The 12,667-nt window shown below is 53.5% G+C and overlaps 1 protein-coding gene across 1 annotated transcript; it reads left to right on the top strand.

The window, feature by feature from the left end:
• On the top strand, window positions 1,616-12,068 carry DDOST (dolichyl-diphosphooligosaccharide--protein glycosyltransferase non-catalytic subunit). Its single transcript, NM_214188.1, is given in 12 exon segments — window positions 1,616-1,652; window positions 1,655-1,786; window positions 2,020-2,130; window positions 8,334-8,420; window positions 9,158-9,261; window positions 9,385-9,479; window positions 9,744-9,837; window positions 10,090-10,238; window positions 10,502-10,649; window positions 11,270-11,390; window positions 11,475-11,581; window positions 11,660-12,068. Coding segments are annotated over 12 exon segments (1,317 nt in total). The 5' UTR covers window positions 1,616-1,633; the 3' UTR covers window positions 11,810-12,068.

Here is a 12,667-nt window from a genome sequence, read left to right as displayed (position 1 = left end):
GGTGCTCTGTGTTAGTCGTCCTCTGTCCTTCCCGCAGAATTTTGTATTAATTACTGTGGTACCTGCCACAAGCCACATGCTGGGCCAAGGAGCTCAGGCCCTGGAGAAACTGGGATGGAGGGTGCTAGGTAACTTCGGAGATCAGTCTAAGGGGAGGCAGGCCAGTGCATACTTTGGAGTGAGAGGTCCCAAGATCAGTTCTTTATGGGGAACAGTGTGCCCTTGTGAAGGGAGCAGCATGGGACTACCGTAAAATCTAAGATGATCCCGGGCTTAAGGCGGGAATGTGGGGAGAGGGTTCCTGGGAGAAGAGGCTGCATGAACAAAGGGCAGGAGGTGGGGAAGCTCAGGGTATATGAAAGGAGGAGACCTGTTCCATGGAAGTCCCTGAGCAGGGACAGAGAGGGTAAGGCTGCCAAGATGAGTTTAGGTGGAAACTGTTCAGCCAGCTCTGAGCTAGAGGTAGATTGATGTGGCATCGTGTGCAGAAAGGCAGGAGGGCTGGGCTGCAGGGCAGGAGTTAGGGGCAGCCAGTGGGGATAGAGGTAGAATCCATTAAGGAGATGCACAGAGGGAGGTTTTGATGTTCTTGGCTTGGTGGACCAGTGTAAAAGGTCAGAAAAGGATGGCTGCCTTCTTTCTCCACAGTTACCTTCGTCATCTGCCCCAGGATCGTGGTTGGAACACTGAGAATAGTTGAAGTCTTGGAGATACTTGTGGTAGCTTTTATTTAGACCCATGGTGGTACTGAGGCAGTGAGCTGGAGGCCCCTGTGTCAGTTTAGAAGGAATGGGAGCCAGCAGTGCTGAGTAGAGGCTCAGCCTGACTCTGCATTAAGCGCTTCAAAACTCGCCCTAGTCCTCCCAAGAGCCTAGGCTGTCCCAGAGGTGGGCCTCGCCATTTCTATTGCCGGCCTAGGACCGTGGCCTGGAGACAAAGTGAAATGTCCAGATAACAGGCCTAGTGAGACATGGGGCTTGGAGATGAACTGAGCTAGAGCAATCTGCCAGACTGCCTCCAGCGTACGCCACCGGGCTGGGTAGGACAGGCTAGTGCCAAGGCCCGGTGAGCAGCGGGACAAAGTTCCCCCATCCCCCAGTGGCTGAACTTTTTCCAGCCACTACCTTCCTGGAGATAGTGGAGGTGGGGCATGGCTCCTAGTCCTGGGCCAGTGAAGACCGAGGAGGTGGCCCGCGGTGGGCCAGCCACCGCTCCAGAACGCTTGGGCCCAGACCTGGGCCAATAGGATGAAGAGGCGGGATCCGGCCCAAACTCGGCGGGAAGCGGGCTCTGGGCTCCCGAAGGAGGCCAGGGTGGGCGGAGCCAAAGGGCTCTCGACTCTGTTGATTGGCCACGGCAGCAGAGCTGTCTCTCTAGGATTGAGCCTTTTCTTTTCGGGGGGGCGGACCCGCGCGCCCCTTCCGCCAATAGCACTCGGAGAACCCACCTCCTACTGGGCACTTCCGGCCTTGCACCCCTCCACTCGCTGTCCGAGCAGCAGCTCCATAGGCCCAGCCCCGGCGTACAAGGATCACTTCCGGTGGTACTTCACTACCAAGAGCTGCGATTGGGCGACCGTGGAAGGGGCATTTCCGGTGTCCAGGTGCTTGGGTTCTTTGGCAGAAGTAGGAAGATGGAGCTCGGCGCCGCGGCCGTGCTTGGTCGCTCTTGTGGCTGCTGCTTCCCTTGCTTGGCCTGGTCGGCGCCAGCGGTCCCCGTACCTTAGTGCTTCTGGACAACCTCAACCTGCGGGAGACGCATTCACTTTTCTTCCGGAGCCTAAAGGGTGAGATTGGGGCCCGAGGCGGTGGCAGGTGGAAAGTCTGGGGATGGAAAGGTACCCAAGCCCGAGGACGCTGGCCACCCTCCTTCCCCCTGGTTTTCCACGAGCTGGCCGCCCGAGTCTGACCTGCCGCTAGTGGGGCGGGAGGGAGGGTGTGGGGGAGCACGCTCATGTTTTTTGCGGCAGTGGTTTACCTTTGCGACCCGTCTGCCTCAGCTCTCTGTTTTCTTTTGCAGATCGGGGCTTCGTACTCACATTCAAGACCGCAGATGACCCCAGCCTGTCCCTCATTAAGTACGGAGAGTTCCTCTATGACAATCTCATCGTCTTTTCACCTTCGGTAGAAGGTAAGGGCTGCGAGTCGTTCTCAGAACTGGGGTTCGAGGCCCAGGACTGGACCTTGGGCATCTTCTGGGATGGGATGGGTAACCAGACCTGGGCGCTGCTGCTACCAGAGAGGAGAAAGTGTTAACTTCTAACCTGGGCTTAGGAGAGGACATCTCTTTCTCGAAAGATACAGCTGAGGATTGTGGAATCACGTGTTGTTGCAGATCGTAGAACTCCCTGCTCTGCTACTCTGAGAAGGGAGTTTTCGCTGTTAAAGGACTCTGCCTGTGTGGAAAGAGGAAAGGGCATGTTCTAAATGGGATTTGCTGTAAAGAGATAAGTTGGTGGTAACTTGATTCTAAGAATTCAGATGGGATCTTAGGCTGAAAAGAACCTTTAGTGATTATCTAGTGCAACCTCCTATTTGAGGCTGTGGGGTTTTGTCCAGGGCTGGGCTAGTTGTTGAGTGGAATGAACATCTTCACCAGATTTTTCCATTGACATTGCTGTGAGAGAGCTCACTCTCTTATGAGGCAGCCTGCTCCACCACTGGATACTCTGTTAAGAAGTTCTTATATTAAGCTGAAGTTTTTCTCCCACTTCCCGCTGTTTTTGTTTTTGTTTTTGTTTTTGGCTGCTCCTGTGGTATGTGGAAGTGCCCAGGCCAGGGATCGCAGATTGAACCTGCACCATAGTGCAGTGGAAGTATGGGATCCTTAACATGCTGCACCACAAGAGAACCCCCCTATCCCGCCTCGCTGTGTTTATTTGGGTGGGTGAGAGGGGAGGGAAAGGGTTTCTTATACTCCCCAGGGCCTTAGAGAATAGGTCTAATGCTTATTTTGTTTATAACCATAGCCTTTGCCTAATCATGGCTTATTCTCTTGTTTCTTCTTCAGACTAAATATCCCCAGTTCCTTGGTCTGTTCCTCTTTTGCTGTGCTTTTTTTTTTTTTTTTTTCCTTGTCTTGTCTTTTTGCCTATTTTCTAGGGCCACTCCCGTGGCATATGGAGGTTCCCAGGCTAGGGGTCTAATCGGAACTGTAGCCACCGGCCTACACCAGAGCCACAGCAACGCAGGATCCGAGCCACGTCTGAAACCTACACCACAGCTCACAACAATGCCAGATCCTTAACCCACTGAGCAAGGCCAGGGATGGAACCCGCAACCTCATGGTTCCTAGTTGGATTCGTTAACCACTGAGCCACGATGGGAACTCCTTGTGCTGTTTTGGTGAGCATTCTAGTTGTTCTCTTTAGTGGGTTTTTTTTTTTTTTTTTTTGTCTTTTTTGTCTTTTTTTTGTCTCTTTAGCACTGCATCTGTGGCATATGGAGGTTCCCAGGCTAGGGGTCCAACCGGAGCTGTAGCCGCTGGCCTATGCCACAGCAACGCACGATTTGTGCCAAGTCTGCAGCCTACATCAGAGCTCACGGCAACTTCGGATCTTTAACCCACTGAGCGAGGCCAGGGATCGAACCCTTGTCCTCTTGGATGCTAGTCGGGTTTGCTAACCGCTGAGCCACAACAGGAACTCCCTCTTCTGTAGTGGTTTTGATTTTATTTTTTTCTCAGAGTACACACATTGTCCATGCGTGGGGTAAGGACTGTTATCGCTTCCTTCAATTGCTGAAGCTTAGGAAGTCTTTCTCTTTATTGTGTATCTATTTTATTCTCTGTAATTTGTGGGACATTGGGCCCCGCCAAATCCCTGATGTATTTTTCCCTTAGTTCCCATCAGGGAACCCCAAGTCCCCTGTCTTTGGAACGGACTTTTTGGAGGCCAGTGCCATTGGGTGGATGTGACCTTATATTGTATCGGTTAAAATCTTCAAGTCACTAGGCAGGCAAATGGAGCCTTTAGCAGGTTGATTGGCATTTTCCAGGTTGCTGCCGTGTTGGCATTCTGAAATCAGTACTGAACAGACTGAGAGCCTGCGCTCCAGGAATCTTTCAGTCTGACTTTGAGGAAATAAAAATAAAGACTTGAAATGAGTTCCCAAACCATGTGTCGGGATGTCCAGGATGGAGTAGAGGGACTGACTGTCCAAGCTGTGCTCTGGAGGCAGCCCAGGACTGTCACTAGCGGCGGAGGCCGAGGTGGACTGTTGTTGGTGGGAGAAATGGTAGAGCCTGAAACAATTCACACGTTTTCTCATTTTTGTACCTCCTTCATGATTTTTACCTTATTCTGTATCTTTTGTGCTAATATTTTTCTTCAAATTGACCCACTTAAAAGAAAATGACAATAAGTTTAAAAGGAAACCAGTAATGGACCCATTATCACCACCGAAAATGGAATGCCAGCACCATCGCTTGCTTTCAGTAGCAGATAACGGTAAATAGAATGAATGCAGTGCTGCCTGCAGAAGGCTTCGGGCCTGAGATGTCTTTTTTTGTTTGCTTTTTAGGGCCACACCCTCGGCATATAGAAATTCCCAGGCTAGGGGTCGAATTGGCTTGGAGCTGCAGCTGCTGGCCTATGCCACAGCCACAGCCATGAGGATCCAAGGATCCAAGCCGCATCTGCGACCTACACCACAGCTCACAGCAATGCTAGATCCCCAACCCACTGAGCAAGCCCAGGGATTGAACCTGCATCCTCATGATCCTAGTTAGGGTCATTAATTGCCGAGCCACAAAGGGAGATGTCCTCTTAAAAGAGGAGGTGAGGCGTTAAGACCAGTGTCACACTGTGACCGTTCTCTTTGCTGGAGAAAGCTGGAAGAATAATTGCAGAGGGAATGACATGTCTCTGAGATTCATCATTATTTGAAGCCCCACATCACTGCTGTCACCTTTGCCCTTAGTGATGTAGGGAACACTTTAGCAGCAAACCCTCTTGGGCACCCCAGGGAGAAGGCCAGTATGTGCTGAGTGGGGGCTTCATGGTAGGGGTTTGGCCCCCACCCTGAGGGCCCTTCTGTGGTACCTGGACCACCGTAGCCCTCGGGTGTGAGGACGCCCGCCAGGCTTCCATGGATGGGTGGGTTCCTTGCCTTTTCTGGGATCTGGAAGCTCCCACATCACATGCAGTAGTGGCTATAGGAGGAGGACCCTTAGCCCACCCTCTGCACCTGGGAAAAGCTGGGTGCTTATTAATAGATGGGGAAATGGGCTCAGAAAGGGGAAGGGACTGCCTGGATTTAAGCCGGGTAGCTCAGCTTCATAGCCTGTGTTGCCATCCAAGAGTTTCACCAGCAACACTTTTGACATTTTGGGCTGGTTAGTTCTGTACTGCAAGGCTGTCCTGGGCAGAGTAGCTTCCTGAGCCTCTACCCACAAGATACCAGTAGTCACCTCTGCTCTGTGACCAGAAATGTCTTGAGACACCACCCTGGGTGGCAAATCACCCGGGGTGCGAACTGCTGTCTGTGCTGAGAAGCTGTCTTTGCATCATCTAAGAACCTGCCTGGTCTCTCTGTACTCCGGAGTGGGCTGGATGGCTTAGTGTGCTGTGAGAGGCTGTCCCCACACAGGATGTTCTGTTTACACCCAAAGAGATGGGAAGGTGCTTTTATTTTTTTTCTTTTCAGAAAAGAGGGCTATTGGAGTTCCCGTCGTGGTGCAGTGGTAACGAATCCGACTAGGAACCATGAGGTTGCGGGTTCGATCCCTGGCCTTGCTCAGTGGGTTAAGGATCCGGTGTTGCCGTGAGCTGTGGTGTAGGTCGCAGATGTGGCTTGGATCCTGCGTTGCTGTGGCTCTGGCGTAGGACGGCGGCTACAGCTCCGATTTGACCCCTAGCCTGGGAACCTCCATATGCCACAGGAGCGGCCCTAGAAAAGGCAAAAAGCCAAAAAAAAAAAGAGGGCTCTTCTTATATTCATATCTTTACAAAGTCACACTGTGGACTCATTGCTAACTGCCCAGTGGCTGTAATAGACAGTCCCAGCAAATGGCATTTCCGTCTTTCTAGTCACTGGGGCCAGAAATCTTGGGGCGGTCCTCAGCCTCTCTCTCTTTCACACCCATATCTGGCTGGCATGGGCTTCAGAGGGTGCGTGTAGGCCCTCCCCTCTTCACCTCCCCTGCCCCTCACCTCCCTACACCCCACATCCCCGCTGCTGCCGCTGCTGTGGTTCCCATGGTCCATGGTCCAGTCCCCACTCTTCACTTCCCGGGTGACGAAGTGGCCTCGTAGCCCATCGCTCTGCCCCAGCCCTCTTCCCCTGTACCCGATTCCCCACCTAGCTGCCTCACTAGCTGCCAGTACAGTCCTTTAACGATATATCTCCTGGGAGTTCCCACTGTGGCTCAGCAGAAACAAACCTGACTAGTAGACTAGTATCCGTGAGGATGCGGGTTTCATCCTTGGCCCCACTCAGTGAGCTGAGGTGTGGGTCGCAGATGCAGCTCAGATCTGGCATTGCTGTGGCTGTGGTGAAGGCCCGGCGGCTACAGCTCTGATTCGACCCCTAGCCTGGGAACTTCTAAATGCCACAGGTGTGGCCCTAAAAAAAATATATGTATCCTGCTCAAAACCCTCCCAGGCTGCTCCCCATTGGCCACTGTGGTCATGGGGCCTACGGAGCCTGTGTGAACCCACCTCCTGGCCTCACCCCTTCACTCGCTCCAGCTGAGCCACCTTGGGCTCCTGGCCGGTGATGTGCCCGCCGCCTGCCGTTCTCATTGCCCCCACCTGCCTGGCTCACTCTGGCACCTTCTCAAACGCACTTGTCCAAGGTCCGCCCCGACCAGCGTACATATATTACAGCCCCCCTACGCACTTTTTCTTCTCTGCACACAGGAAGTGATTTTCATTTCATAAATAAGTGAACTACCGAGCATTCTCTCCATTTTGCTGAATGCCAGGGCACATTTGGGGAGGACTCTTGAACCTGGCACAGCCCCACTCAGTGCCAAATCTGGGTGCTTGTGGCTATCACTCGAGCCAGCTGATTGACCAGAAAAGGGTGAGGTCTCGCAATGACAGATTTGGGAAATGAAGGCGCCCCTTCGGTGATCACTTTCAGACAGTCCATGAAGCGGATCTGTTACGGCTGTCGTGCACATGAAGCTGTGGGGTTAACAGGGAAAATCTCTTCTGTCATTACTAGTGTCAAGTGACAGCACCATCCTCAGGGTCACAAGTGCGCTTCCTCACAACGTGGTAAATCACGTTGTGATTTAGTAAGAAAACTAAAAAAATGCACACACACAAAAGTGCTCCTTCTCAGACAGCTGAGATGGAAGTGAAATTGAGGGGCCCTGGCAAACTGTTAGGTGACCCCAGAAGTGGCTCAAATGAAGAGAAAGATACTGATGTGAAAGGTGCAGGTGATAAAGTTTGAATGAAATTGTTTCATGAAGTATGAGTGGGAAAATACAGCATTTCTTTCTTTTTTTATTAAAGTATTGTTGATTTTCGGAGTTCCTGTCATGGTTAAGTGGTTAGCGAATCTGACTAGGAACCATGAGGTTGCAGGTTTGCTCCCTGGCCTCGCTCAGTGGGTTAAGGATCCGGTGTTGCCATGAGCTGTGGTGTAGGTTGAGGACGCAGCTCAGATCCTGCGTAGCTGTGGCTGTGGTGTGGGCCGGCGGCTACAGCTCTGATTAGATCCCTAGCCTGGGAACCTCCATATGCTGTGGGTGTGGCCCTAGAAAAAGACAAAAAAAAAAGTATTGATTTACAATGTTGTGCCAGTTTCTGCTCTACAGCAGTGTGATCCAGTTATTCTATGGCATCTTTTTCTTTTGCTTTTTAGGGCCATACTCCCAGCACATGGAAGTTCCCAGACTAGGGGTCAATTGGAGCTATAGCTGCTGGCCTACACCACAGCAACTCGGGATCTGAGCCTTGTCTGTGACCCACACCACAGCTCATGGCAACACCAGATCCCGACCCACTGATCGATGCCAGGGATCAAACCCGCATCCTCATGGGTACTAGTCCGATTTGTTTCCACTGAGCCACAACAGGAATTCCCAGCATTTCTATATGAATAGTTTGTGTGTGACTTGAAATATGCACGACTAACTAGACAGCTGTACTTGGTAGGGGTTTGTACTTCTGAATGTTTATGAATTTGAGCCTTTGGGGTCTTCACACTGGGAGGATGGAGCACTGCCCTGGGTCAGGGTAGGTAGAGTAAAGGCCCCTCGTTTGGGGCCTCAGAGGGTGCTGTGATCGATCGTGGCTGGTCTGCTGGTCACCTTCTCTGCACACGTCAGAGGAGCAGTGAGGGGAACCTTCCGGGTCACATGTCTGGTGATTCTTTCAGATTTTGGAGGAAATATCAACGTGGAGACCATCAGTACCTTTATCGACGGCGGAGGCAGTGTCCTGGTAGCTGCCAGCTCAGACATCGGTAGGTCTCACCTGGGAAGTTCTGGTGGTTTCCCGCCAGTTCTCCAGGGAGCTTTATGGATGGCATTTGCATTGGCATTCCCTGGGGAGGCCTTAGCCAGCAGTGAGTGAGGGACTCCGGTGCCGGTGGGGCTTCCCTGTGGCCAGAGCTGATGGGATGAGAAGTGGGCCTTTTTAAGGGCTGTTGTGTTTTTTTGGTGACTCTTCTCTTACTAAAAGAAGTCGGGGAGGCGGGGGTGTTGACAGATGATTCGTTTCCTATTTTGAACTTTTCAAAGATAGAAGCAGTGTGAGGAGAGTAGTATGGATTTAAGTCTGGCTGCACCAGTTAACACCATTCGGCCAGTGTCATTTCATTTCTTCCCGTGTTGACAGGTTTTTGAACCACTTTCGGTGGGGTTCTTGGTGGGGTGATGATGAGGAAGAGAGAAGTCTTGTAAGATCAGGCTCATTCAGGTCAGGACTGCCTGAGGTAGTTATTTGGCTTCAAAGGAGGTTTCTGTGCAGAACCCACTGTGTATTTGTGGTAGGGTTTTATCAGTTCAGATTCTGACCCCTGTGGGCAGAACACCATGCTGTTGCCAGGGGTCCAGCAGGGGCTGAGCCCAGCCTGGCAGAGCTGCGCAGCCCCTGGGGATGACTGGCAGAGAGGGAGTCCTGGGGCCGCAGGATGAGCGACACTGCTTGGCCCAGGGCCTGCCTTAAGGGCTCAGACAGGCATCTCACGGGTCTGTGCAGGTGACCCTCTCCGCGAGCTGGGCAGTGAGTGTGGGATTGAGTTTGACGAGGAGAAAACGGCCGTCATTGACCATCACAACTATGATGTCTCAGACCTCGGCCAGGTAATCAGGACTGTCACCGTCCCGGTTTCAGACCCTAAGGGCGAAGCTCAGCTGAGGAGCCGGGAGGGGCTTCCTGGCTTGAGGCGCCTTTTCCTGAGCCCCCTCTTCCCTCTGCTCATGCAGCACACGCTCATTGTGGCCGACACTGAGAACCTGCTGAAGGCCCCGACCATCGTCGGGAAGTCATCTCTGAATCCCATCCTCTTCCGAGGTGTTGGGTGAGCAGGGGGAGGCTGGCAGAAAGCTGGGGGAAGAAGGGCTCTCGCTTCCTTTTTCAGGAAACCAGTGCAAGCCTGTGATTGTTTGGGGGCTTTCCTTCCCCGAGAGGACATGGATGAGGTTAATATGTGACATTGAGTCAAGACTCCATTGTGACCCCAAGAGGAAAGCTCCGTGTCTGGCTCTTGGAAAGCAGGATTCACCCCCAGTGCACCGGGCTCGTTCTTGGGGTCAGAGTTGGGTGTCCTTTTTTCCTTCTGCAGGATGGTGGCTGATCCTGACAATCCTTTGGTGCTGGACATCCTGACCGGCTCTTCTACCTCTTACTCCTTCTTCCCAGATAAACCCATCACGCAGGTGAGGGGCCTCTGCAGCCATGAGGCCCTCAGCTTGGGCCTGGGCGCAAAGCCCTTTTTATTTGAAAATGACAAGCAAGCAGGGGAGCACAGTTGGCTGAGGCCATGAAATGAGAAACGGAGGGCGCGGACAAGGGCACAGCAGTGGGGTCTCGCGTCCTGCCTTCAGGGGGGGCACCTGGGTGGTTCAGGTCCTGGCTGCTGTCCTCCTGGCCCCCGGCTCTCCTGGGTGACGGCCTCGCGTTGCTCCCAGTACCCGCACGCGGTGGGGAAGAACACGCTGCTCATCGCGGGGCTGCAGGCCCGGAACAACGCCCGTGTCATCTTCAGCGGCTCCCTCGACTTCTTCAGCGATGCCTTCTTCAACTCCGCGGTGCAGAAGGCCACGCCTGGCTCCCAGAGGTAGTGGGGGGGCTTGAGGGTGGTCTGGGCGGTGAGTCTGTGCAGACCCAGCTCTCTCCTGGGGAGGAAGGAGCCTTTGAGCCAGAAGTGTCCAAGGCTGAGTATCTTCCGGTGCTTTGCAATTATTTGAACTTTATGTGCGGCCTCCAGGCAGAAAGGCGCGCGTTTAGTTGATCCTGGTGGATAGATTGGTTTGGAGCCCCAGGAGCCCTTGGAAAGAAGTGGGCTCTGCTGCTGCAGCCTCCCCCATTTCCCTCCCGCAGGTATCCCCAGACAGGCAACTATGAGCTCGCCGTGGCCCTCTCCCGCTGGGTGTTCAAGGAGGAGGGTGTCCTCCGAGTGGGGCCTGTGTCCCACCATCGGGTGGGCGAGAAAGCCCCACCCAACGCCTACACCGTCACTGACCTAGTCGTAAGAGCTTCTGGGAGCGGGAGGGCCCTGGGGTCTCGTCCAAGTTGATTCTGCTCAAAAGCACTTAGCGCCACTCGTGTGTGGGGCCTAAACAAGGCTGAATAGGTCCTCTTCACCCTAAGAGTCAGTGGAGGAGCAGAGCCTGGCACGTAAACACGCGTCCTGAGAGGCAGCCTTCTGGAGGTGTGGGTGTGGGTGTGGGTGTGGGTGGGGATGCAGGGTGGGAGGGGCCCTGCCGAGCAGCCTGCTGGGAGCACAGCTCCCAAGAGAAAACCCATGGCGGCGGCAGGTCCTTAGGATGCCCCTGTCAGGAAGAGAACGTGGGGAGAGGTGAGAACGGCGAGTGCAGAAGCAGAGATGCCCCAGAGCACATGCAGGGGGTGGTATGTGGTTTGTGCTAAACTTCCACAGGCTGGTAAAAGGAGTGTAGATGCGAGTTGGGGTTAACCTGTTGGATGACGTCCTCCGCCACTGTCCAGGGGTGGTGCCTGGGGCTTGCCCAGGTTTCCAGAACTCCCGGGGGCTCCTGCCAGCCTCATGAGTGGGGATCCAGGGCGGCCGAGGGTGGCAGCACCCTGCCCACCCCTGGCCACCCCCGGCTGAGCAGCCTCTCGTCTCAGGAGTACAGCATCGTGATTGAGCAGCTCTCAGAGGGCAGATGGGTCCCCTTTGATGGCGACGACATTCAGCTGGAGTTTGTCCGCATCGATCCTTTCGTGAGGACCTTCTTGAAGAGGAAAGGTAAACGCAGTTCTTGCGAGAGACACAGGACACAGCCCCGGGGAGCCAGGCCCCTCCTGCTGACGTGTCTCGGCCCTTCCCCAGGCGGCAAGTACAGCGTCCAGTTCAAGTTGCCGGACGTGTACGGCGTGTTCCAGTTCAAAGTGGACTACAACCGGCTGGGCTACACGCACCTGTACTCCTCCACTCAGGTAAGCCGGCCTGCAGCCTGCCCGCGCCCCGCCGGGGCCCCTGCGCGGCCAGGGCCTGCCACCGCTGTCCTGTCGCAGGTGTCCGTGCGGCCCCTGCAGCACACGCAGTACGAGCGCTTCATCCCCTCGGCCTACCCCTACTACGCCAGCGCCTTCTCCATGATGGTCGGGCTCTTCATCTTCAGCGTCGTCTTCTTGCACATGAAGGAGAAGGAGAAGTCTGACTGAGGGGCCGGGCCGGGCCCCAGGACTCCTTACAACACACAGGGAGGGTTTTTATAGGCTTGCCTCCCCCCCCTTTATGGTGGGCTTTGTTTGTTTTTAAAGCCACGGACAATGGCACAGCTTACCTCAGTGGGAGATGCAAGATGAGTACCAGGGGGGTGGTTAGGAATAATTTCTAAGTTTTTCCACCTTGAATGCTGAGTGGTATTTTTTCATATGTAAAGTCAACTGATTTCTAAAATAAAAGAAAAACATCACCCTCAGATTTCATCTGGCCCCTGTGGTACTCTGTCGATGGTGGGGATGCCATTGGGAAGTGAGTGGATTTTTTTCATAGTAAGCGGCTTTTTAAAAATTTTGCTTAGGAGTTCCTGTTGTGGCGCAGTGGAAACGAATCCGACTAGGCCAACCATGAGGTTGCGGGTTTGATTCGCTCAGTGGGTTGAGGATCTGGCGTTGCCGTGAACTGTGGTGGAGGTCGCAGACACGGCTCAGATCCTGAGTGGCTGTGATGTAGGCAGGCAGCTGTAGCTCCGATGTGACCCCTAGCCTGGGAACTTCCATGTGCTATGGTGCAGTCCTGAGAAGCAAGAAAAAAAGTAAATAAAATTTTGCTTAAGACTGGACTGTATTTTCGACTAGGAAATGACAGCGCTTCCAAACTTCTCAAGGGCTAAAATAAGGTTAACAAGGGCCAGTGGGGACATCTAGGGTAACAGCACTTTTTGGTTGAAAAGAATGTATGTTCGACCTGCTTTAGGCAATAGTTGTGTTTCTTAAAAGCATGTGTAAAGTTGTATGTGAAATCCCTTCCCCCTTGTTGATCTTTTCTTGTCATTGTTAAGAATCACACTTAAGCCA

The sequence above is a fragment of the Sus scrofa genome, chromosome 6 (genome assembly GCF_000003025.6).
Source record: "Sus scrofa isolate TJ Tabasco breed Duroc chromosome 6, Sscrofa11.1, whole genome shotgun sequence".
Lineage (NCBI taxonomy): Eukaryota > Metazoa > Chordata > Mammalia > Artiodactyla > Suidae > Sus > Sus scrofa.
This window is presented reverse-complemented; position numbering and strand designations above follow the sequence as displayed.